We start from the raw sequence: 20,523 nt of genomic DNA, 5'->3' as shown, positions 1-20,523 counted from the left end.
AGTGATTATGTTCCAAGGAGCTCAAACTTATGTTTAGTTGGCTGTGGGAGGAGGAATGACCTCAACCCTAGGGTCAGACTTCTGCCATACCTTTGCCTGCTGGGCAGGTGAAAACCCCTAGCCATGCTGGCAAAAGCTCAGGGCCCAGCCAACACCCTCTTGGTTAAACACAGGGAGGTGGGGCCCAAGACATTTGGGTCTGAAGTCCTAGGTTCTACCTGGCTGGCCCCACCCTGAATGGGTTGTAGCCACACCTGCAAGGCCAAAAGCACTAATTGGCCTCTGACTCACAACAGCCATTGGACATGGTCTTCTGCCCTCATAAATTTGATTCAGTCATCCAGAGGGCAGAAGGCAGACCAATCAGAACCCGGAGATGACACAGGTCATCACACAATCTGGGACACGCAACAAATCTCACAGCCGATAGGCTTCAGTGCCCACCCACTTTAGGGGGCAGCCGTCTGGTTCAGGGGTAAGATCACTTCACACCTTGGTGCTGCCACCCTCTTAAAAGGCTAGAAGTGGTGATCTTGGGGAGGTTCGACCAGGTGCTGAGGGGCTCCATCAGGATGTGTGGGGCTGGCGGGGGGTTTCAAGGGTAGAGAGCATGCTGATTGTTCTTTTCGTCCACCACCCAGGGGCCCAGCCCTGCAACAAACACCCCATTAGCGAACTTTGTTATTGGTATCTTTTTTTCTTTTGTTTTTTTTTTTAATCGAAGGTTCCTTACTGGCCCGTATCTCCAAACAAGTGGCTGGACCAGGGGAAAAGGGAAGGGGAACCAGCCGGTGCAGGGAAGGGTCTTCTCCACAACATTCCATTTATACACAGAACTAAACAGACAAGCACAGACACTATGCAGTTAGAAGTTGGCAGCCTGGAATGGGGTGGGGTGGGGTGGTATTGTTAAAAAAAAATATAGGCCCCTCCCAAACTGAGGTGCCTGGGGGGGACTTGGTCTGTTTTCAACCCAAAAGGAATCAGAAGATCAAAAGCAGTTTGGGAAGGCCAGAACCTTCAGGGGTGGAGGGAGGAGGAGGAAGGTCCAGTGGGTGGGGGTTGTTTGGCAACTGGGGTGAAGGGATTGCCCTCCCCCTGCTGGGATCCCCCCAGCCTCTCCGGTCTGGCAGGAAGGGGGCAGCCTGCAGCCCCCGACAGGCAGGTCTGGGGCTGCCAGATGCTCCAGGCAGGGGGCTGGAGGGGGCTCACAAGGGCTTGCCCTCCAGGGAGATAACAGCGCTGCCCCCGAGTTTCTCGGCCAGGGTACAGCGGTCCTTGACCTCCTCGTAGCAGTTTGCTTGTAATTCATGCTTGATCCCTGTGGGAAAGAAAGGGGTGGTGGTGGCTGTGAGCAGGAAGCATGGGAAAAGGGGGGTATGTGAGGCTGGGTAGAAGCCAATCAGAGCACTTGGACAGATAGGAACAAGGTTCTCTTTCAGCAAGTAGACAAGGCCCTCCGCCCCCCACCCCTGCCGGCCCTTACCTGTCAGCTTCTTTTTGATGGCATCCTTGGAGCTAGCATAGATCATTTTGCTCTTAAGGGGTGCAGACTCGGGGGCCCTAGAAGGAAAAAGAGCAGAGTAATTAAAATCTCTCTACGGTGACTAGTAACTGCCCCTCAGGTAACAGAAGTAAAAAGACACCTTTAGGGTGGTCTGTAGTATCCAAATTTTAGCATTCTTCGTTAACAATAAGTTACGTGGGGATAACTGAAAGCCTGCCCCAAACACACTAGTGGGTTATACTGGGCACCATGGAGATTCCATTATGAGACAGGGCAGCTAGTGCAGAAAACAGGAAAAAGTGCCTGTACAAGGAACTCACCAGAAGATAAAAACCAGATCCTCCTTCTTGCTCTCCTTGGTCTCATAAGTTGCATCATAGAGGGCATAGCGGCAGTCCTTGTCTGGCAGCATCTTGACAAAGGTGGCATAGGGGTCATCGACAGTCTGGCCCACGTCACCCACCAGGATCTCCTTGCCCTCCTCTAGGATGATGTTCTTCTTATCTTCACTCAAGCAGAAGAGCACTGCCTTCTTGCGCTTCTTCACCTCCTCTGGCGTTGATGATTTGCGCACCTTCATGTCATTGAACACCTTGATGACACCATCAGAGACAGCCACACCAGAGGCCTGGGAGATGAGCCACAGACAGACACCTCATGAGGAACAGGGTTCCATAGGCCCCTTCTCAAAAGGAGTGGAAGCTCAAGTCCCTACCAAAGGACCAGATAAGACACAAGCCCAGAATGGCAGCCATACAAGAGACCTCTGGTCACCTGATTCAACATCCCATCTCAAGATAGGAAACTGAAGACCCGTGAGAATCTGAACCTTGGGTTAGATGTGAATTCAGAATGAGAATCCAGAGGCTACTAATTTTCTACCCACAGTACTCAACCTCAACATCTGGCTAAAAATGTTGACTTTGAACTTCCTAACGACCAAGTCATGATCTTCAATTCGGAACACAGGAAAGCCGGATGCTACACAAAGCTAGAAAGGGCACCTACATTCCTAGAAAGTCCCTAAGAAACGTTCAATGCAGTTATTTCACAAACGGTCCTCTTCTAAGGTCTCCTCGACCCAAAAGCAAAGATCCAAACTGCAATAAAGCCCAGCCCGACAACACCCTTTCTCCGGAAATGGTGCAGGACCTCAAAGGTTGCCGACAGATGTTAAGGCCAAACTCCGGTATCCAGAGCTATTTAAACTTCAACCCTGTGTCCTGTTGGGGACAATCTAGCCAGGAGGGAGCTGCCCATGGTAACCTGCACCCCTCCACCCCCGGAACTGCAGAGGAAGCCCGCCACGTGATTCGGTCCCTTCCGGAGTGGGCGGGGCAAAGAGTCGGCTTGGCCCCCTCCTCTAGAGACAAACCCTCACCCTAGAGGCAGCAACACCTCCAGGGCCTCAAGTCTAGGTAGGGTGTCATTTTTACTGTTGGGCATCTAAGGACTGTCCCCTGCAGGGAGCCTGGACAATTACACAACTCATGGACTTTAAGATCTTCTAGTCTTCGAGCCCAATGCAGGGGGCGGGGTGGTTTCCGGGCTGTGCCCGCCTGGGTCACTTCCCTAAACTCGGCTCCACCCTCAGTCCCATCCGGGAAGGCCGAAGGCCCCACTAGCCCAGCGTCTCGGCCCCCGCAGCCGGGGCCTGAACGTGTGCGCACGCGCCGGCAGCGCAGTTCCAACGTAGGCCCAGAACCAAGGGCCCGGCTTGCTTTGTAGACGCTCTCAACCCGGAGCTGGACCGTGACATCAACAGTGTCCGTTCTGTGCGGCGCGGTGCCAAATGCCACTCCTAGGACCCCGCGGTCCCATCCAGACCCCGGCGCCCCAGCATCCCACTGGCTCCTCCCGGGCGCAGGCATCTCTTGCCACCTGCTCACTAGCTAGGCCCGCCTGCCGCCGAGGGAGGATGGCGCGGAGGCAGGAACAGCTCTTGGGTGGGGCGCGCGCGCCAAGACCGCTTGCGCGCTTTTTCCTCGCTGTCCGCCGTCCGGGGTTGGCCGCCGCGTGCTCCCGCTGGGCGCGCGCTCCCCACCCCCCCCCCCGCACCGTCGCAGCCAGCTACTCTGCGAGGAGCGGGCGCGCGCGTCTTGGACCCCTCCCCCCACGGCGGTGTCCGCGCGGGCTCACCAGCGAGGTGGGGGAAGGGAGGCCAGGGGGCGCGCGAGCGACGTCCGAGCCGGCCCTCTTTGGAGCCCGCGGGCGCGCACGCGCGTCCCGGAGCCGCCCGCCCCTCAGCGCGAGACCCTCGTCCCGCCCGCAGCGCTGGGGGAGGGGGTGCCGACGTCGCTCCTCCGTCCCCTCCCGTGGGCGCGAACGACCGACCCGTAGCCAACTTCCTTCGGACGCCGTAGCCTGCTGCTCACCATGTTTCCGGAAGCGAAAGGAGTAAGGCAAACAGAGCCAGAGGAGAGGAGAGCCGCTGCAGCTGCTGCCGGGATCCGACTGAATGCGGCCTCTCCCGGCCCCTTCCGTTTAGTATGAGCCGCACAATGAGGGGCGGGGCGGGCTTCCGGCGCTCTCCCTCAGGGCCGACGGGAAATGAAGTCCGAGTGTTCTGCACTGTCTTGGGGCTCACAGGGTAATTGAGACTTTGTGGGCCGACCTCCCAGCTCTGCATTGCATTCCGGGAAATGTTGTCCAAGGCAGCCGAGGACGCCGGGACGAAGGGCACGGAGAGCGCGCCGATTGGTGGAGCGTCCCAGGAAACGCTCCGAGCTGAAAAATAGGCCCTGTGTGCCTTAAAGATGACACAAAATTGGACCCCGATTTCGTGGCCTTTCACCGTTGAGTAATCGGTTTTCCTAATACGTATCTTAGCACTTTCTGGATCCTCAAGTCTGAAATTTTTGAGTGGGGTTAGGATTTGCCTTTTCTGAATTGAGACAACTGTCCTGGAAAGCACTCCTAAAACAAGGAATCACAATGAAAAGGCGCATTCAAACCAATAAACCGTGTGCAAAGCCATTCTTGCCTCATCAAAAAAGGCCGTTAAGTGTGGTCGAGTCGATTCCCACTCATAGCGACCGGAGTGTTTCCGAGGAGCAGCTGGTGGTTTTGAACTGACCACCTTCTGGTTTTCTCAGTCCAGTGCTGACCCTACAGCGTCACACCAGGAATAAAAAATGAGGCCATATGCAATTTTAATTACAATAAAAATAGGAAGACGAAAAAGACAGGAGCGGCTAAAGGGGGGGTGGGTACTTTGAAAAGGAGAGCCTTGTCCTTGTTTAAAGATGTTTGGCAAACATTCACAAGTCTTAAGTGAGAGGGCAGGGGTTTGTACATTTAAACAAGGATTTCCTCTATGTCTTTTACAAGGCAGTGAGGAAATAAGATACTAAATCAGAATTGAACCTTGTTTAGGTTGATAGTAAGGTAGATGATTAATAGCCTCAAATTTTAGACACAAGCTCTTTGGGAGCAGAAGCCTAAATAAAAAGGAACTGTTTGGGGTGGGGACTCCGGGAAAACATCGTTGACCCAGAACGATGAACATAATAGCTTCAGGCTCTACAAGAGAAGACTGTGGTCTCAAAGAAATCAATGGCATACCCACAAATGAAACTGATGGGCTTTAACCCATAGGCAGAATACACAGTGTAAGTAGAAGCCAGCAATCCAGTCTTCAAGAACCCAGGAAAGTAGTCCGGGTGTGGGGCACATCGCAGAGCATGTTGGGGGTTGTAGTCGAGAACATCCGCAGCAACGCCCATCAGTCGAATACCCTGGAGCCCCAGGTGGAGGCCGCAGCTTGGACCCCGACTACCGCCTGCGTCCCAGTCGGAGGGGCGCTTGGCTCCACCCTTTTCGACCCCGGAGTTTACAAGAAAAACACGGAGGGGGAGGGGGCTTCGTAGTTACCTTGGAGACGCCCTCCCTCCCGCCCCCAGCAGCAGGATGCCCTACATGTCCTTATTAGGACATGAGACTGAAGGGGGTGGGGCCAGCCCGAACACCGGCTCCAGACTCCTTATAAGGCCGCGTCGGGTGGGAGGCCAGAGCCGGCTGGGGGGGCATGCTGAATTGCGAGCGGGGCGGAGTCTGGAGGGTGGGCCTGGAGCTCCGTTGCAAACCTGAGAGCTGCAATTCGCGATTTCCGGCTGTACAGCTGAAGGCTTAAGTGCGGCTCCAAACCTCTAGCGAGACCCTCTGTATATGCCCTTCAACCTGGGTCCCATTGCAGAATTCCTATCTTCAGTCAATCCCTCTGTGGGTTCCCCACCTCTCAATGACCATAGAAATGCTGTAGCATTCGCTCCTTCCACCTTTGTCCGGATCCAGCCACATGCCCCCCCCCCCCGCCCTCAGGCTGCCCCCAGTTTTCGGACCTCCGCGTCCTCCTAGCATCAGTGTTACCTGTCGCTGGCATTGTCATTACCCCACACATGTTCACCATTTACTCCGAAGATGTGTGGACTCCTGCCTTTACTTGGTGTTCTCATGCCCTGAACTCCTTCCTAGATGTCCCTCTTGCGAATATACCTGCTCCCGCAAATACACCTGCGTTTTTTTCTCTCTCCTAGCTCATTTTCAAGCCCAGTCTCCTTTTTTAGTCGTCTCTGCAAGAGTAAAACAGAAATTAGCTTTAGATAAGCCTAGCTCAGATTTCTCCATTAAGCACGTCTTCGACCTACCCGCCCAACCAAAGGGGGCGCTGTCCGCCATCCTCTTGACAGCAAGCACAGGAGCCCCCGCTCTCGAATTTGGGGTGGGAGGAAAGGGCGGGATCTGCGCTCCAGGGGCTCGGTTGGGGCGCGCTCAAAGAGTGGTTGTGGGCAGTAGGCTGTAGAGAAGAAGTTCGGAACCAGCCACTTAGCATAGTGCAGGGGCGGGGAGGCGGGGGGTGGGGGGAAAAGGGAGTGGATCCCCTAGTGAGTGCCCGCGTAGGGACTCGTGACCGGGGAGACCCCGCCCCCTCAAGGCTAGGTGTCAGAATCCCAACTCCCGAGCTGGCGTTGTCGGGGTCCCGCCGGCGTGAGGCGCCCGAGGACCGGCTCCGGGGCTCATGGCGGCGCCCGTCCGCCTGGGCCGGAAGCGCCCGCTGCCGGTTTGCCCCAACCCACTCTTCATACGCTGGCTGACCGAGTGGCGGGACGAGGCGACCAGCAGGGGGCGCCGCACGCGTTTCGTGTTTCAAAAGGTGAGGTCCCGGCGGGGCTGATGGTCCACTAGCCGAAGTGGACCCCATGGCCTGACTGACCGTAATCCCTGCCCCAGGCGCTGCGCTCGCTCCGGCGGTACCCGCTACCCCTGCGCAGCGGGAAGGAAGCCAAGATCCTCCAGCACTTCGGAGACGGGCTCTGCCGGATGTTGGACGAGCGGCTGCAGCGGCACCGAGCCTCGGACAGTGAGTGCCGGAGGAGACGGTCGGTCTTCTTCTTCCCCACTAAGTGCATCTCGGATATCTTGGCGTCCAGCACCCTACACATGTCCACGTTGTTTGAATTTGAGCAAGTGGCTGACTCTCCCTGAGCTTTCCCGTTGTACCCTAACCCCTTCCCGCTTCCCAAATTCGATGAGTTCCAGGGGTGAATCCCTTCTGTCTCCGCAGGTGACCTTGCCCCGGTGTCGCCATCTGGAGAAAAGAGTTCAGCCCCAGTAGGGTCACTTATGGAAGCTCAAAGCCTTCCCAAGCCCGTGAGCACAGAACAAGAGGGCGTGGCAGAGGAGGTGGGAGTGCCGGAAGTAAAATGTTCTGCCTCGGGTGGGAGAGGTTGAATTTTCTCTGGGGATGTGAATGGTTTTGCGGAAAGTTTGAAATTAAACAGGCCTGGGGTCCAAATAACGACATCAGTGATCAGTGGTCGCAAACAAATGTTTTCTGGAGACTCGGTATTCTCATCTAGGTGAAAATAGTGTTCAGAGAGTGCCATCTTCAGCTACTTAGGGAGCCCATCCTAGTGAGTTGTGGGGTTGTTTTGTAGTCCAGGGGAGGTCTAGCAGTGGGTGGTGGGTTCTGGAGAACTGAGGCTGGGCCAGGCACTTCTCCCACCCCACAGTAGCCCATTGTCTCAACCCAGTTCCTTCCCACCAACTGGCAGCTGAAGCGATTTGCCCTGGGGCTGCTGACACAGACCTTAAACCTCAGGTATCCTGGCCCTGCCAGGAAGTCAGCCACAATGACCGCCTGATGTTTGTGTTCACAGCCTGTCTGTACCTTTCAGGTTCCAGCTCAGTCCAAACCAAGGGGTCCTCGAGGCTACTGGCCAGCCCGGCACTCAGGTGCCCGGGCTGTGCTTTTGCTGTTGTACCGGGAGCACCAGGTGAGCACTCCAGGACAGTTTTGTGACGATCATCTAGCCACTAGGTGGAACCCAGGCATTGAAGCCACTCTTGTCATTGTCTACCTTGATTTCAGAATCCTAGTGGCTGCAACTTCCTAACCAAGGAACAACTGCTACAGAGATGTGCCCAGAAGGCTCCCAAGGTGAACACTGAGTTTGAGAAGGGGGTGCTAAGTAGCTGTGCATCAGCCCCCTAAAGCCTCAGGCACCGGCAGTGGTGTGGGGCCTAAGGAGAAGGGAGTATGCATGCTTGGTAGAACCCTTGGCACCCTAGGACCTGCTTCCTGTCTACAGGTGGCCCCTGGGAGCACTCGACCTTGGCCAGTCCTCCGAGCCCTCCTCCACCGGAACCTTGTCCTCAGAACACAGCAGCCAGCCAGGTGCGGCCAACTGCAGGGGCCATGGGCCAGGGGAACATGGTATTCAAACCTGATATACTTTGTGGGGCTTATGGTCACTCAACAAGGCCCAAGTCTTAAGCCCATACTGTCAGGGTACCAGGAGGGTCTGAGGGGAAGGGCAGGCCCTGGGAGGGAGAAGGGGGATCCCAGATTATTGGGGGAACAGAAAGACCTTGCTGAAGAAGTGGCATCTGATAAGCCTTAGGATTCCAAAGGAATGATACAGGGAGAGGGAAGGAGACAAGTTTGGGAAGGACTCACTACAGACCTGAGCGAGCAAGAATGTGTGTGTTGAGGGGCAGGGAGGGGTGTGGGTTGGGCTTGTGCAAGGTTGTCAAGAGGGTGGTGTGGCCAGCCTGGGTTGAGGAATAAATGGAGAACTATATGCATCTTTCCCTGCCTCCCAAGGTATTCACTGACGTCGGAGGGTCTGGAGCTAGCCCAGAAACTGGCTGAGTCCGAGGACCTGAGCTCATCCAGTGTGGGCACTGGGCCAGAGGAGCCCCCTGGGGAGGAGTCAGAAGAGCCGGGAGCAGCTTCAGCCAAGCTGTGAGTAGGAGGGGGGCTGGGAAACACTAGGACTTCTTGACATGAGGCCAGCACCCTACTCTCACCCCCATTCTTACAGCTAAATTCTGGCTGCTCCATCTCCTGGCAGCGGGAGGAGAAAGGGGTTGCTTTGGTACTGGGACTTTTTGCCTGACACCCACCAACTCCTCCTTTCCACAGTGGCACCAGCGAAGGGGGCATCCAGCCGCCCCCACTGGAGCTGGGGCCTGGAGAGTACAGGGTGGTATTGTGTGTGGATGTCGGCGAGACTACAGGGTGAGCAAAGTGGGGGGAGGAGGAGAAGCAAAAGACAATATGCTGTTGGGGGGCTACTGGCCTGCCCTGACCTAGGCCCCTGCCTTGCAACTCCAGGGCTGGGCACAGGCCAGAGCTGCTCCAAGAACTTAAGCGGCTACACGTAAGCCACATGGTCCGCAGGCTGCACGTTGGGGACTTCGTGTGGGTAGCACAGGAGACCAGGCCCAGTGACCCCGGTAAGGGACCTCAGGCGGGCGGTGTCAGAGATAGGCACGGTGAGTGGAGACTTCAGCCAACCACACCCCCATGGCCCCTTTGGTAGCAAGGCCTGGTGAGCTCGTGCTGGACCACATCGTGGAGCGCAAGCGGCTGGACGATTTATGTAGCAGTATCATCGACGGCCGCTTCCGAGAGCAAAAGGTTTGTTCACTGCCCCCAGGAACCCTCCCAGGCCCAAGGATGCTGGGGGCACTTCTGAGTAGCCTGCCTGAAGTAGAGCCATGGCTGGCCACATCCCCAGGAGGTCTAATCTAGGGCAGCCCTGGGACCAAATCATCCTGGCCCCCAGTGTGTGCAAGGTGCTAGTGCCAGGCAAAAGGGCATAGTACAGACCCTTGGGTAGCCAGGCCGTGCAGTCTTGGATAAATGAGGCTCTGACCTCCAGGATAAGAACAACAGTGGGCCAGAACTGGCCCACAGTCAGAGTGGACAGGACCGAGGGAAGGCAGAAGGACAACTGGGGGAACCAGTCACATGACGATTGAATGCCCCTCCCTACCTCCTCTGCCCACCTCCCCAGTTCCGACTGAAGCGCTGTGGTCTGGGGCACCGGGTGTACCTGGTGGAAGAGCATGGCTCCATCCACAACCTCAGCCTTCCTGAGAGTACCCTGCTGCAGGCTGTGACCAACACTCAGGTGAGCCAGAGGGCAGGACTAGGTTGGTAGGGGGCCCAAGGTTGGTGGCTTTGCCCGGGATTCCCCTGATTCTTAGAGACCCTCTTTCCAGGTCATTGATGGTTTCTTTGTGAAGCGCACAGCAGATATCAAGGAGTCAGCCGCCTACTTGGCCCTGTTGACAAGGGGTCTGGAGAGACTCTATCAGGTGAGCAGATGGATTTTCCCGGTCCTGGCCCCTTACCTGGGCCCTCCATTTCCTGAGAGACATGGGGTGAGTGAGCATCTCATTTTTCAAGCTGGCCCTCGGAGGCCTAGATCAGGAAATGACTGGCTGGGGGTCTGCGTCCCACCCCCACCTGCCGGGAGCTTCGGCCTGATCTTTAGTCCCCTTTTCCCTCAGGGCCACACCCTACACAGCCGCCCAGGGGGAACCCCAAGAGACCCTGAACCAGGAACCAGGCCCTCCCCAAACCCTGTCTGCTCCCTCCTCACCTTCAGTGACTTCAATGCGGGAGCCATGAAGAACAAGGTACTGCTTTTGGCCACTTCCTCCGGACGTGGCTGGCCTCAAACCAGGCCTGACCCTGTCCTCCCAACCCCCTATGCCAGGCCCAGTCTGTCCGGGAGGTGTTTGCACGTCAGCTGATGCAAGTACGTGGAGTGAGTGGGGAGAAGGCGGCAGCCCTGGTAGATCGGTACAGCACTCCTGCCAGGTAGGCCCCCCAGCAAGGAATTCAACTCAGCCTGTGCTTTGTGGGGGCTCCGCTTTGTGAACTGCAGAAGTAAATGACCTAGCTGAATGCTAGGGAACTCACAGAGGTGGGCGCAGGGGAGAGACAAAAGCAGCCAGAGCTAGCCCCAGGTCTAGACACTGGGGGAGGCCAGAGGTTAGGAGGAAGACCTTCTGTCTGAAGGAGCAGACAAAGCTCCCTGAAGGAAGGGCGGAGCAATCGGGCCAGGAAGATGGCCCATTTTGCTGGGTCAAGAATGCCCACACTTGGGAGCATCTTGTGCAGGGAGCTTTGGACCCTTTGCTGGTCCTGTCCCTGTGTACCTGCAGGAAGATGGGGCAAGGCCCTAAGTGCCAGGCTTAGGAAGTGGGGTAGGCTTCTTACCCCTCAAACCTAGGTGCACCCCTTCCTACATCCTCATCCTTGAGACTGGCTCAGAGCTGGGCCCCAAGGAGACCAGCAGCCAGCCATGGCATGTCTTAGAAATGCCAACATCTACCCACCCGCAGCCTCCTGGCCGCCTATGACGCCTGCGCCACTAGTAAGGAACAGGAGTTGCTGCTTAGCACCGTCAAGAGTGGCCGTCTGCAGAGGTCAGATGGGGATGGACTTGGAGGGAATGACGGGACTGGAGCCGCTTGAAGCACAGGACTGACCCCACCTGCCTCTCTTCCTGCAGGAAACTGGGGCCCGTGCTGAGCAGGACCTTGTCCCAGCTCTACTGCAGCCGTGATCCCCTGACCTGAGCCGTGCCACGGGATGGACCCCTGCCCCTGGCTTCCCCACACCCAGCTGCTAGCCAGCCTTTTAACAGGAACCTTTTGAGCTACAATAAAAACTGAAGTGTTTGCAACTTTACTTGTATCAAAGGAGAAGCGCCAGGCCCCAGCAGCCTTGTAAAATCCCCAATTTGAGGAGACCATCTGGTCTGGTTTTAGACTGAGTTCCTTGGGACTCTGGAGCTCCATGTTGAGATGCCAAGAAGGTGGAAGCAGTGGGCACTACATCTCTGAGTCAAGTCCATGTTAGCCAAGGGTCCTGACTGAATGAGCTTTCCTCGGGTAAGTTTCATAGCTTGGAAAAGAAAAGTCTGAAAACCACTAACAGTCCAATCGCCTCATTTTATGGATGGGAAGATGCAGGCACAGGGAGCAACTAGGGCTTGTCTAAATTCATAGTTTGAGGCCAAACCAGGACTGGAACTCAGGGCCTCTGTTACTACCCAGAGCAGGGGTGTCCCAGCAAATCAGCCAAGCCCCAGCCTCTGGGCTGAGCCCTCATTACCTCCTCCCTCCAGGGCGATTCTGACCCTGGTACACAGACCAATCCCAGCCTTAGGGATGGGTTCTCAGGTCCTGACATTGGGGCCCCCTCAGCCTGAGCACACAGCCCCCCTTAAGGTAGACTTGGCCCTGCCTTCCTCCCACAATCTGGGGTCACTACAGGGTTACCCACCCACCTCAGCCCCGAGGACTTCTTTCTCCTTTTATTGCCTATCTCTCTCTGCCCTTTGCAACATTGTCTTCCTTTTTAGCAGAACACAGTCCTCCCTGAGCCCTCCACTCCCTGAGGGTCCCCCGCCTCCTCAGAAGGTGTAGGCTCCCACGAAGACAGTGAGTCTCAGTACAGAGCTGGCCCGGTAGCTCATGAGGGAGTTCATGGTGACCATCTCCAGGTCCAGCACGTACTCCCGGGGGCCCGTTATAGGCCGGGCCAGGACCAGCATGGCGCTGACATTGTTGATTTGCTGCAGGGGGGCACAGTGGGTGGGGAGACACATAGATGAATCAACCTGTGTGCCAGGACCCTGACCCAGCATCACCTGACTCCCATGGCTTGCACCCATGTCAGCTGGCCAGGAGGTGGTGAGGCCCCGGCCAGGCTGTGACACCTGTCTAGGGTCTACCCAGTTCCTTAATCTCCCCTTCTGCACCCAGGGTCCTGCCCTCAGAAGTCTCCCCACCTTGCTCGCCACTACTCTTCTACCACTGCCAGATGGTCATCTACCCAGGGTTACCCAGTTAGGTAGATGTGAGATTTGGGAGCGGTGGGGTCTCTGGTGACCTGGAGCAGGTAGATGCCCCCTCAGAACACTCCATTTCAAAAAGAAGTAAGCACCGATAGACAAACCCATGCTTGAGCTGATTACAGCAGGATGCCCCTGGGTTTGAGAGCCTGACACGCTTCTGCTCCCACTGAGTCACACCTGGGTCCACTCCCCCTCACAGCTCTACCAGTAGAGGCTGGCTCCCAACCACCTGCCCACCTTTCTTTAACTCTTGGAAGGCCTCCCATGCTACTCATGTGAGAGAAGGAACTGAGGCCAGCTAGGGTAACCAAGAGAAGGAACACAAAACTTTGACTCCAGGGTCCTCCTTAGAACCTGTTCTGAGTTTTAACAATCAAAGATGAGGCTTTCTGCTCCCGTAAGTATTTACAGCCTCGGAAACCCTGTACAGGGTCGCTATGGGTCGGAACCAACTCGACGGCACTTAACAACAACAACAAATTGAGTAGAAACCAACTCAAGGGCACTTAACAGCAACTACCTTTCTAATGAACTCCTGGTGTGGCGCTGTAGATGCGCAATGGACTGCTAACCACAAGGTCGGCAGCTCAACACACCAGCTGCTCCTCTGAAGCAAGGCATTTGACAACAACCATCTTCCTACCCACATCTATAGTGCAAACCTATAGACACAAATCAAACCAGATTGGGCATTCAAGGAACTCTCAGCCCAGTGGGGAGACAGCCAAGTAAATAGACCCACACAATTCTAGGCACTATTTTGTTTTCGTTCTGCAGGGCAAAGGTGTGAGGCAGTCTAGACAACGGGGAAAACAGAAGTCCTGCCCCAAGGGTGGGGCTTAGCTGTATAACAGAATCTCCCTTCTTGGAATTAACTGGAGCCCTGGTGACTTAAATGTTTTTGAGTTGCTAATCTCAAGACTATGGAGCTCTGGTAACGTAGTGGTTACTAATTGGGCTGCTAACCTCAAGGTCAGCAGTTCGAAATTACCAGCTGTTCTGTGGGAGAAAGATGAGGCTTTCTGCTCCCATAGATTTACAGCCTCAGAAACCCTGTACAGGGTCACTATGAGTCTGAACTGACTCCTAGGCATACCACCATCACCACTGCAATGACAAGACTGGCTGTTCAAGTTCAACAGCTGCTACATGGGAGAAAGATAAGGCGGTCACTTTGAATCAGAACGGATTCAGTGGGTGGGGGTTGGTTTTAGGAATTAAGTGATGGGTTTGCACTTTGATTTGAAGAGTGAGGGTGACAAAGGTCTTACCCGAATATAGAAGTCCCCCTGCGAGTTACCGGCACGGATCTGAAAGGCATTGTAGGCACCGGGGTAAACAGATGTCGCCTGGATCTGGAACACATCGGCGGGAACGCTCCGCTCCGAAGTGATGCTCATGTATCGGTGCACGATAGACGAAGGCTGCTCCCGGCATAGGGCGTTCGAGGCCGGACAGAGGCAGCGGCTGGAGACGCCAAGATGGGGGACATGAATGAGGTCCTAGACCATCTGCCAAGTCTTGTCTACCCTCAAAAGGTGAACACTATGGATCCTCCCAGGGTGCATGGCAGCTCCTTATGCTAAGCAACGGACTGTGAACCACAAGGTCCGCTGCTGGCGCCCACTCTCTCTATGAGAGAAAGATGAGACTTTATGCTCGGCAAAGATGTAAAGCCTCAGAAACCCTATACAGGGTCCCAATGAGTCGGAACCAATTTGGCGGCTCTAAATAACATTGATCTCCCGCACCTGCTATAACAGTACGCAGGCTTTAGTCACAAGAGACTACAACTCCTATCAGCCCTCAGGAGTACCCGCCAGCCCGGATAGACACCAGTCAGCCTCGGAATCCACTGGGAGTTGTAGTTTCTTCCAGAGCTCAGCATCGCGTTGACTCACTTGTCTGACACCTGAACGTAGGGCTCCACACAGCGGTTGGTGTCCACGCAGCGGTAGCCCCCGTGGTAGTTGACGCAGGTCTGGGTCTCAGAGCACTGTTGCTCACCCGACTCACATTCATCAATGTCTGTGCCAGGAAAGGAGGGCTGGAACCAGGGCGTCAGTCCACCAGCCCCTCACTTCACCCTACCCAACCCGCCAGGCAACCTGTACCTTGGCAGAGGCGTGTGGCTAACAGCTGGTAGCCTTGGGGGCAGTGGCAGGAGAAGCGGCCTGGCTCGTTCACACAGCGATACTGGCAGAGGTAACTGGAGTAGCTGCATTCGTCAATATCTGAGGAAAAGGTGGCTTTGATGAGAGTGAGGGGTAGAGTGCTGAAGGCAAGGAAGGAAGACTCTTCCAGCACAAGGTGTCTCTTGATTCAGTTGCACAAACGATTACTGAAAGTGCCCAGTCCCAAGGTAGGCACCTGGGTGAAGTCAGAGGGGAATGAAACCAAGTCCTCCATGCTTAGTAAAAATCAAACCCGCTACTGTGGAATCCATTCCAATTCATGGTGTCCCCATGTGTCAGAGTGCTCCATAAGAGTCTTAGCTATATCATGTTGGCAGGAGCAGATGACCAGACCATTCTGCCATGCTGCTGAGTGGGTTTGAAAGGCCAGCTTTTAGGTTAGTAGTCAAACACATCAAGCACAAAGGAGCTCTGGTAGCGTAGTGGTTATGAGCCAGGCTGCTAACCTCAAGGTCAGCAGTTCGAAACTACCAGCCGTTCTACAGGAGAAAGATGAGGCTTTCTGCTCCAGTAAAGATTTACAGCCTCAGAAACCCTCTATGCAGGGTGGTATGAATCAGAACCAACTCCACGGCACAGCGCCACCACCAGCAAAGCACAAATTTGTGTCATCTCAAGCTTTAAGGGAACAGGATTCTAGGTTTCCCATACTGCTATAACTCAGGACTCTCTCTCCCTAAATTAAGAAGATATTATGAGCTGGTTCAGTAATTTGAATTTACCAGTCAAGCCACAGGAGAAAGATGAGGCTTTCTGCTCCCATAAAGATTTATAGCCTCAAGAGCTCTATCCAGGGTTACTACGAGTCAGAACTGATTTGGCAGCACCCAACCACAACATAGAAAACTGGGACTCTCAAGGCCTGGGTTTGAATCCTACTGATTTTGTTGTTGTTATTAAGTGTCATTGACTCACTTCTAACTCACTGCGACCCTGCATAGGATTTCCAAGGAACAACTGGTAAGTTTGAACTGTCGGCCACAAGGTTAGCAGTCCGTGTTTATCCTTCAGTGCCATACCACTACTTATCTGGGGTGCCTTGAGTAAAACGAATAGGTTCAAATAGATGAGTCTTAAGGCCCTGGCCTACCCTGGTTTTCAATAACTCACTCAATCCTTATGACCCAGAATCAGCCCAAGCACCTAGTCACCTCCTGCAAGTATGAGCTGTGCAGCCAGACCCCAGGCTTTCTACCACGAACCAACTACCAATGGGGCAAGCACAGTGTAAACAGGGGACAGACATGGAATGAAAAGACCAGATCGAGTCCTGGCCCTACCTCACCCCCAAGCTGTGTGACTTTATTGTTGTTGTTAAGTACCATTGAGTTGGTTCCAACTCATAGTGACCCTGTATAGGGTTTCCAAGGAGTGGCTGGTAAGTTCAAACCACCAACCTTACGGTCTAGTGCTTATCCTACAGCGCCACGCCACGACTTGGAAGTCAGAACCCCTCTTCATCAGTGAAAGCACCATTAATTCAGGACTTAATGTTTATTGTATTTTGTAATCTTCCCAACAAACCTGAAGGGTAGTGTTAATGTCCTCACTTTGCAGGGGGTAAGAAAAAAGCACCCTTACCTCATTAAGTTGTTGACAGAAAAAAAATGTGGTAAAGCAGGGATCTGGGTCTCAGCCATTAGCAACCCCTTTAGTATTGCTACAGGTGGCATAGTGGGGTTACAGGTTGGGCTGCTAACCAAAGTCAGCAGCTGGAACTCATCAACTGCTCTGTGGGAGAAAGACGAGGCTTTCTGCTCTTGTAAAGATTTACAGCCTCGGAACTCCTAGGGAGCAGTTCTACTTTGTCCTCTAGAATCATGATGCGTTGGAATCAATTAAGTGACAGTGGGTTTTTGGTTTGGGGTTTACTATTGCTTCTGAGCTCTGGTAGCGTAGTGGTTACGAATCAGGCTGCGAACCACAAGGTCAGCAGTTCCAAACTACCAGCTGCTCCGCGGGAGAAAGATGAGGCGTTCTGCTCCCGTAAAGATTAACAGCCTTGGAAACCCTGTGCAGGGTCGCTATGAGTCGGAACCGACTCCACGGCACACAACAACAACAACAATTGCTTCTGAAGCTCTGATGGCACAGTGGATTAAGCACTCAGCTGCTAACCAAAAAGTTGTCCATCCGAACCCACCAGCCTGTTCTTCCAGAGAAAGGTGTAGACAGTCTGTTCTTCAGTAAAGATAAGCATCTCAGAACCTCTATGGGGAAGTTCTTTGTTCTGGATGGGTTACTATGGGTCAGAATCAACTCAAAAGCAATGTTTTGGTTTGGTTTTGCTTTTAGTGTTGCTAAGGAGTGCTGGTAGCGTAGTGGTTACGAATCGGGCTGCGAACGCTAAGGTCAGCAGTTCGAAACTACCAGCTGTTTTGCGGGAGAAAGGTGAGACTTTCTGCTCCTGTAAAGATTTACAGCCTCAAAAACCGACTCCGCGGCACATAACCACCACCACCAAGGACCCCTGGTGGCACAGTGGTTCAGTACTTGGCTGCTAACTGAAAGTTATGGGTTGGAACACACCAAGTGCTCAACTGGAGAAGGATGAGGGAGGCAGTGTGCATTCATAAAGATGGACAGTCTTGGAAACCCTGTGGGGCAATTCTCCCCTCTCTTCTATAGGGTCGCCATGAGTCAAAATTGAATTGATTCTATGGTAACAGGTTTAGTTTTTGCTTTTGTTTTTTATGTTGCTGCTAAGACTTGAAGAGGCTAGTATCTGCTTTCATGTTTTCACTTAATCCTCGAAACAACCCATTTTACAGAAGAAATGGGCAGAAGAGTGATTTGCCCTAGTCAAAAATTTGAATGCGACTCTCGAAGAGTGTGGTACCCACATCCTTGCTCAGTTTTCTTAATCCCCTCCGTGACTTCCCCTCTAGGGACTGAGATACACAGAAGGTGTGTGGGTATAGAGTGGGTGTGACATGAAGACATCAGACAGAGGACTGTGTGGCAGGAGGCAGGGACAATGCAGGACCCGAGGAGCCAAGTTGAAGAACATGCAACAGGACGGAGGTCTTACCGTTACAGGAGAAGCCGTCCCGGTGCAGCTCGTAGCCCTGGTGACAGCGACACAGGAAAGTCCCATAGGAGTTGAAGCAGCGTTGCTCACATGGGGCCCCCATGTCACACTCATTCACATCTGGGGGTGCCAGCAAAAATGGGAAGAGTGAAAGCAAAGGAGCAGCTCAGAGCCCTCCCCTCTGAGTTAGTCAAGAAGGGGGCTCTGCCAGCCCCATTCCCTGCCCAGGACCCAGGAGCCTGGCCTGGCCCAGCCTCACCCACACAGGAGCGGTTGTTGGGCCCCAGCTGGAATCCCGGCTCGCACTGGCAGCGAAAGGAGCCAGGCAAGTTGACACAACGATGCTGGCAGTAACGGTAACGGCATTCATCTATGTCTGGGAGGGAGGCAGAGGAGGGTCAGCTATCACGTAGGTCCAGTCTGGCAGGACTCAAGGTCTCACCACCCACAGTCCTGTCCGTGTCTGGGGGACTGGGCAGAGCCATGTCAACCAGGAGTCCCCACACTGTCCAATCCTGTGTTTGGTGGCCAGGAGAGGAGAGGTGTTAGGGGACTCGGGTGAAGTAGAATTCTACTGGGAAATGGAGTAGATTAAGGGCGGGTGCCAGGGTGAAAACCAGGCCAAGGGCTCAGAACTCTAGGGCCCCAGGGTCTAGAGACCCAGACTGGACTCACCCACACACTCAGGCCCGATCTTGCGGTAACCCTCCGGGCAGGTGCACTGGTAGGAGCCAGGCAGGTTATGACATTGCTGGCTGGGCCGGCAGTCGTGCAAGGCCTGGTCACATTCGTCCACGTCTGCAAGAGACACCACTCAGCTCCCTCCCAGGAGCCCATGTGCCCCTCATGGTAGGCAGACACAGTCAGATAGCTCTCATCTGGGAGCACATCTCTCAACAGCACAGTGGGAGGGGCACTCCTAACTGGGGAGTATAGGACGTGCAGTTTCTACCCACAACTTCCAGGACCCTCTCTTTCCCCCAAAGCCAGGGATGGGATTCAAATCAGGAAGGACAGGACGCAGGGGAAAGAGGCTGGACAGTCCCAGGGGCTGGTTGGGGCAGTGGAACAGGCACTGTGGCATGACCCACAAAGTGAGAATCTCAGTGATGGTTTGGACGTCTTCCCAGGGGCCCTGAGGAGCCATGGGAGGCATTAGAGCTGAGGAGAATATGAAGGCCGAGCTTTAGAGATACAATGTTGGGTGCTTGGAGAGAGGACAAGGAACCTTAGTCCCAGGGTGACCCTCACTTACCCACACAACTCTCCTGCTCATCGGGTTCATAGCCTGGGGGGCAGGGGTTGGGGTGAGGAGCGGGAGGCAGTGGGGGTGGGGATCCCTCGCTATGCAGGTCGTTGATGACGGCAGCCGAGCGGGGCAAACACAGGTAACCCCCATAATGGTTGATGCATTTCATTTCACCCTTGCAGGCCTCGGGAATGGTCAGACACTCGTTGACATCTGCCCAATAAGTAAGGTATGTCCAGGCTTACTAGTACTTATTGATTCATCTGGAGTGAACAATTCCCAGGTGAATTGATTCACTACAGATGAGTAAGTAAGCCGGTACATTCCTTGCTTACTGGTTAATCCATCCCTGGATGTCTGCAGAGAGGAGATCAATGTGCACAGTCTCCTGGACTGGCCATGGAGGGTGGGGGCAGGAGCCTAGCTCAGCTATGTGATCCTGGCAAGGCTGCCTGCCCAGGACCTTCCCTGGGGCCACTGGGTTGGAGGCCAGCCGGCTGTTTTCACCGAAACGCTGATTCTCCTTCCTGTACCATTCCCCCCACCCTCCTGGACATGGCCCTCCTAGCTTGTGATGGAACAAGAGGGTGGTTCAAAGAGGGTGTCCAGGACCCAGCTGCTCTAAGAAGTGCCCTGTTGCTCCCTAACTTCCTGGGGTGGGAACAGGGTTTCTGGGCTTCTCAGAGAGGGAGGGACCTGGAGGAATCTTCCACCCCTAGCTGAGCTGGCCCCCAGAGATCCAGAGCTGGCTGTGGCCCAGCTCAGCAGAGTTAAAGACAGGCACTTGCCCCCCCCCCGCCCACTCCCCAACTGCTGTTCTGGAGCTGGGGATGTCCCTTCCCTGGGCTCCCAGATGGAGAGTTGTATCCCAGGCACACTCACCCCGGCAGTGCTGGCTGTCGGGGTCCCATTCATAGCCATCCGTACATTCCTGGTAAGGGGATCAGAGGTGGCCAGTGGTCATCTTCAGTTCCCTACAATATCAGGGCCTGAACCTGGCCCCCTCCCGTCCTGCTCCAAACAATGGTCCCGGCTGCTCCACCAACCAGGGGAGGGGGCACCTTCTCTGGCTGCAGCCACCCCAGGATCCCGTCCCAGAACAGTTGGCCCACTGTCCCCACCGTGTAGCTGTCAGGCTCCTCCGAATCCTGGGGAGACGCTGCCCCCAAGAGCAACAGCAGCAGCGCCCAGAGCAGCAGAGACCCGGGCAGGCAGGAGGCGAAGGGGAGCATCCTGGGGCTGCGAGGTTGTGGGCGTGAGTTAGAGTGCCTCTGCCACGGCACCCTCCAGTCCCTATCCTGGGCCCTAGAGCCCCGTCGCCGGCCGGCATAGCTCAGGACGCCCAAGCGCTTCGCGGGGGCCTGCTCCTCCACAGGCCT

The 20,523-nt window shown here is 54.9% G+C and overlaps 3 protein-coding genes across 3 annotated transcripts; 1 reads left to right on the top strand and 2 right to left on the bottom strand.

Annotated features, from left to right (window-relative positions):
* Positions 1-1,208: 1,208 nt before the first annotated feature.
* CFL1 (cofilin 1 (non-muscle)) lies at positions 1,209-2,130 on the bottom strand. Its single transcript, XM_006860913.1, has 3 exons — positions 1,828-2,130; positions 1,487-1,563; positions 1,209-1,321 (listed from the first exon to the last, which is right to left on the bottom strand). Exons 1-3 carry the CDS (start codon positions 2,085-2,087, stop codon positions 1,209-1,211), a joined length of 450 nt encoding a protein of 149 aa, XP_006860975.1. The 5' UTR covers positions 2,088-2,130.
* Positions 2,131-6,524: 4,394 nt separating this feature from the next.
* On the top strand, positions 6,525-11,386 carry MUS81 (MUS81 structure-specific endonuclease subunit). Its single transcript, XM_006860912.1, has 16 exons — positions 6,525-6,659; positions 6,737-6,866; positions 7,071-7,156; positions 7,684-7,782; positions 7,878-7,946; positions 8,098-8,183; positions 8,613-8,753; positions 8,934-9,029; positions 9,126-9,247; positions 9,334-9,431; positions 9,811-9,927; positions 10,019-10,114; positions 10,310-10,438; positions 10,519-10,622; positions 11,150-11,233; positions 11,320-11,386. The coding sequence occupies exons 1-16, from the start codon at positions 6,525-6,527 to the stop codon at positions 11,384-11,386; spliced, it is 1,659 nt and encodes a 552-aa protein (XP_006860974.1).
* Positions 11,387-12,114: 728 nt separating this feature from the next.
* EFEMP2 (EGF containing fibulin-like extracellular matrix protein 2) lies at positions 12,115-20,382 on the bottom strand. The gene is made up of 11 exons (XM_006860911.1): positions 20,266-20,382; positions 20,027-20,075; positions 19,151-19,357; positions 18,571-18,693; positions 18,155-18,271; positions 17,896-18,015; positions 14,784-14,903; positions 14,571-14,697; positions 13,941-14,136; positions 12,197-12,387; positions 12,115-12,162 (listed from the first exon to the last, which is right to left on the bottom strand). Exons 1-10 carry the CDS (start codon positions 20,374-20,376, stop codon positions 12,226-12,228), a joined length of 1,332 nt encoding a protein of 443 aa, XP_006860973.1. The 5' UTR covers positions 20,377-20,382; the 3' UTR covers positions 12,115-12,162; positions 12,197-12,225.
* Positions 20,383-20,523: the final 141 nt, after the last annotated feature.

Source organism: Chrysochloris asiatica, unplaced genomic scaffold (assembly GCF_000296735.1).
Source record: "Chrysochloris asiatica unplaced genomic scaffold, ChrAsi1.0 scaffold00040, whole genome shotgun sequence".
NCBI lineage: Eukaryota > Metazoa > Chordata > Mammalia > Afrosoricida > Chrysochloridae > Chrysochloris > Chrysochloris asiatica.
This window is presented reverse-complemented; position numbering and strand designations above follow the sequence as displayed.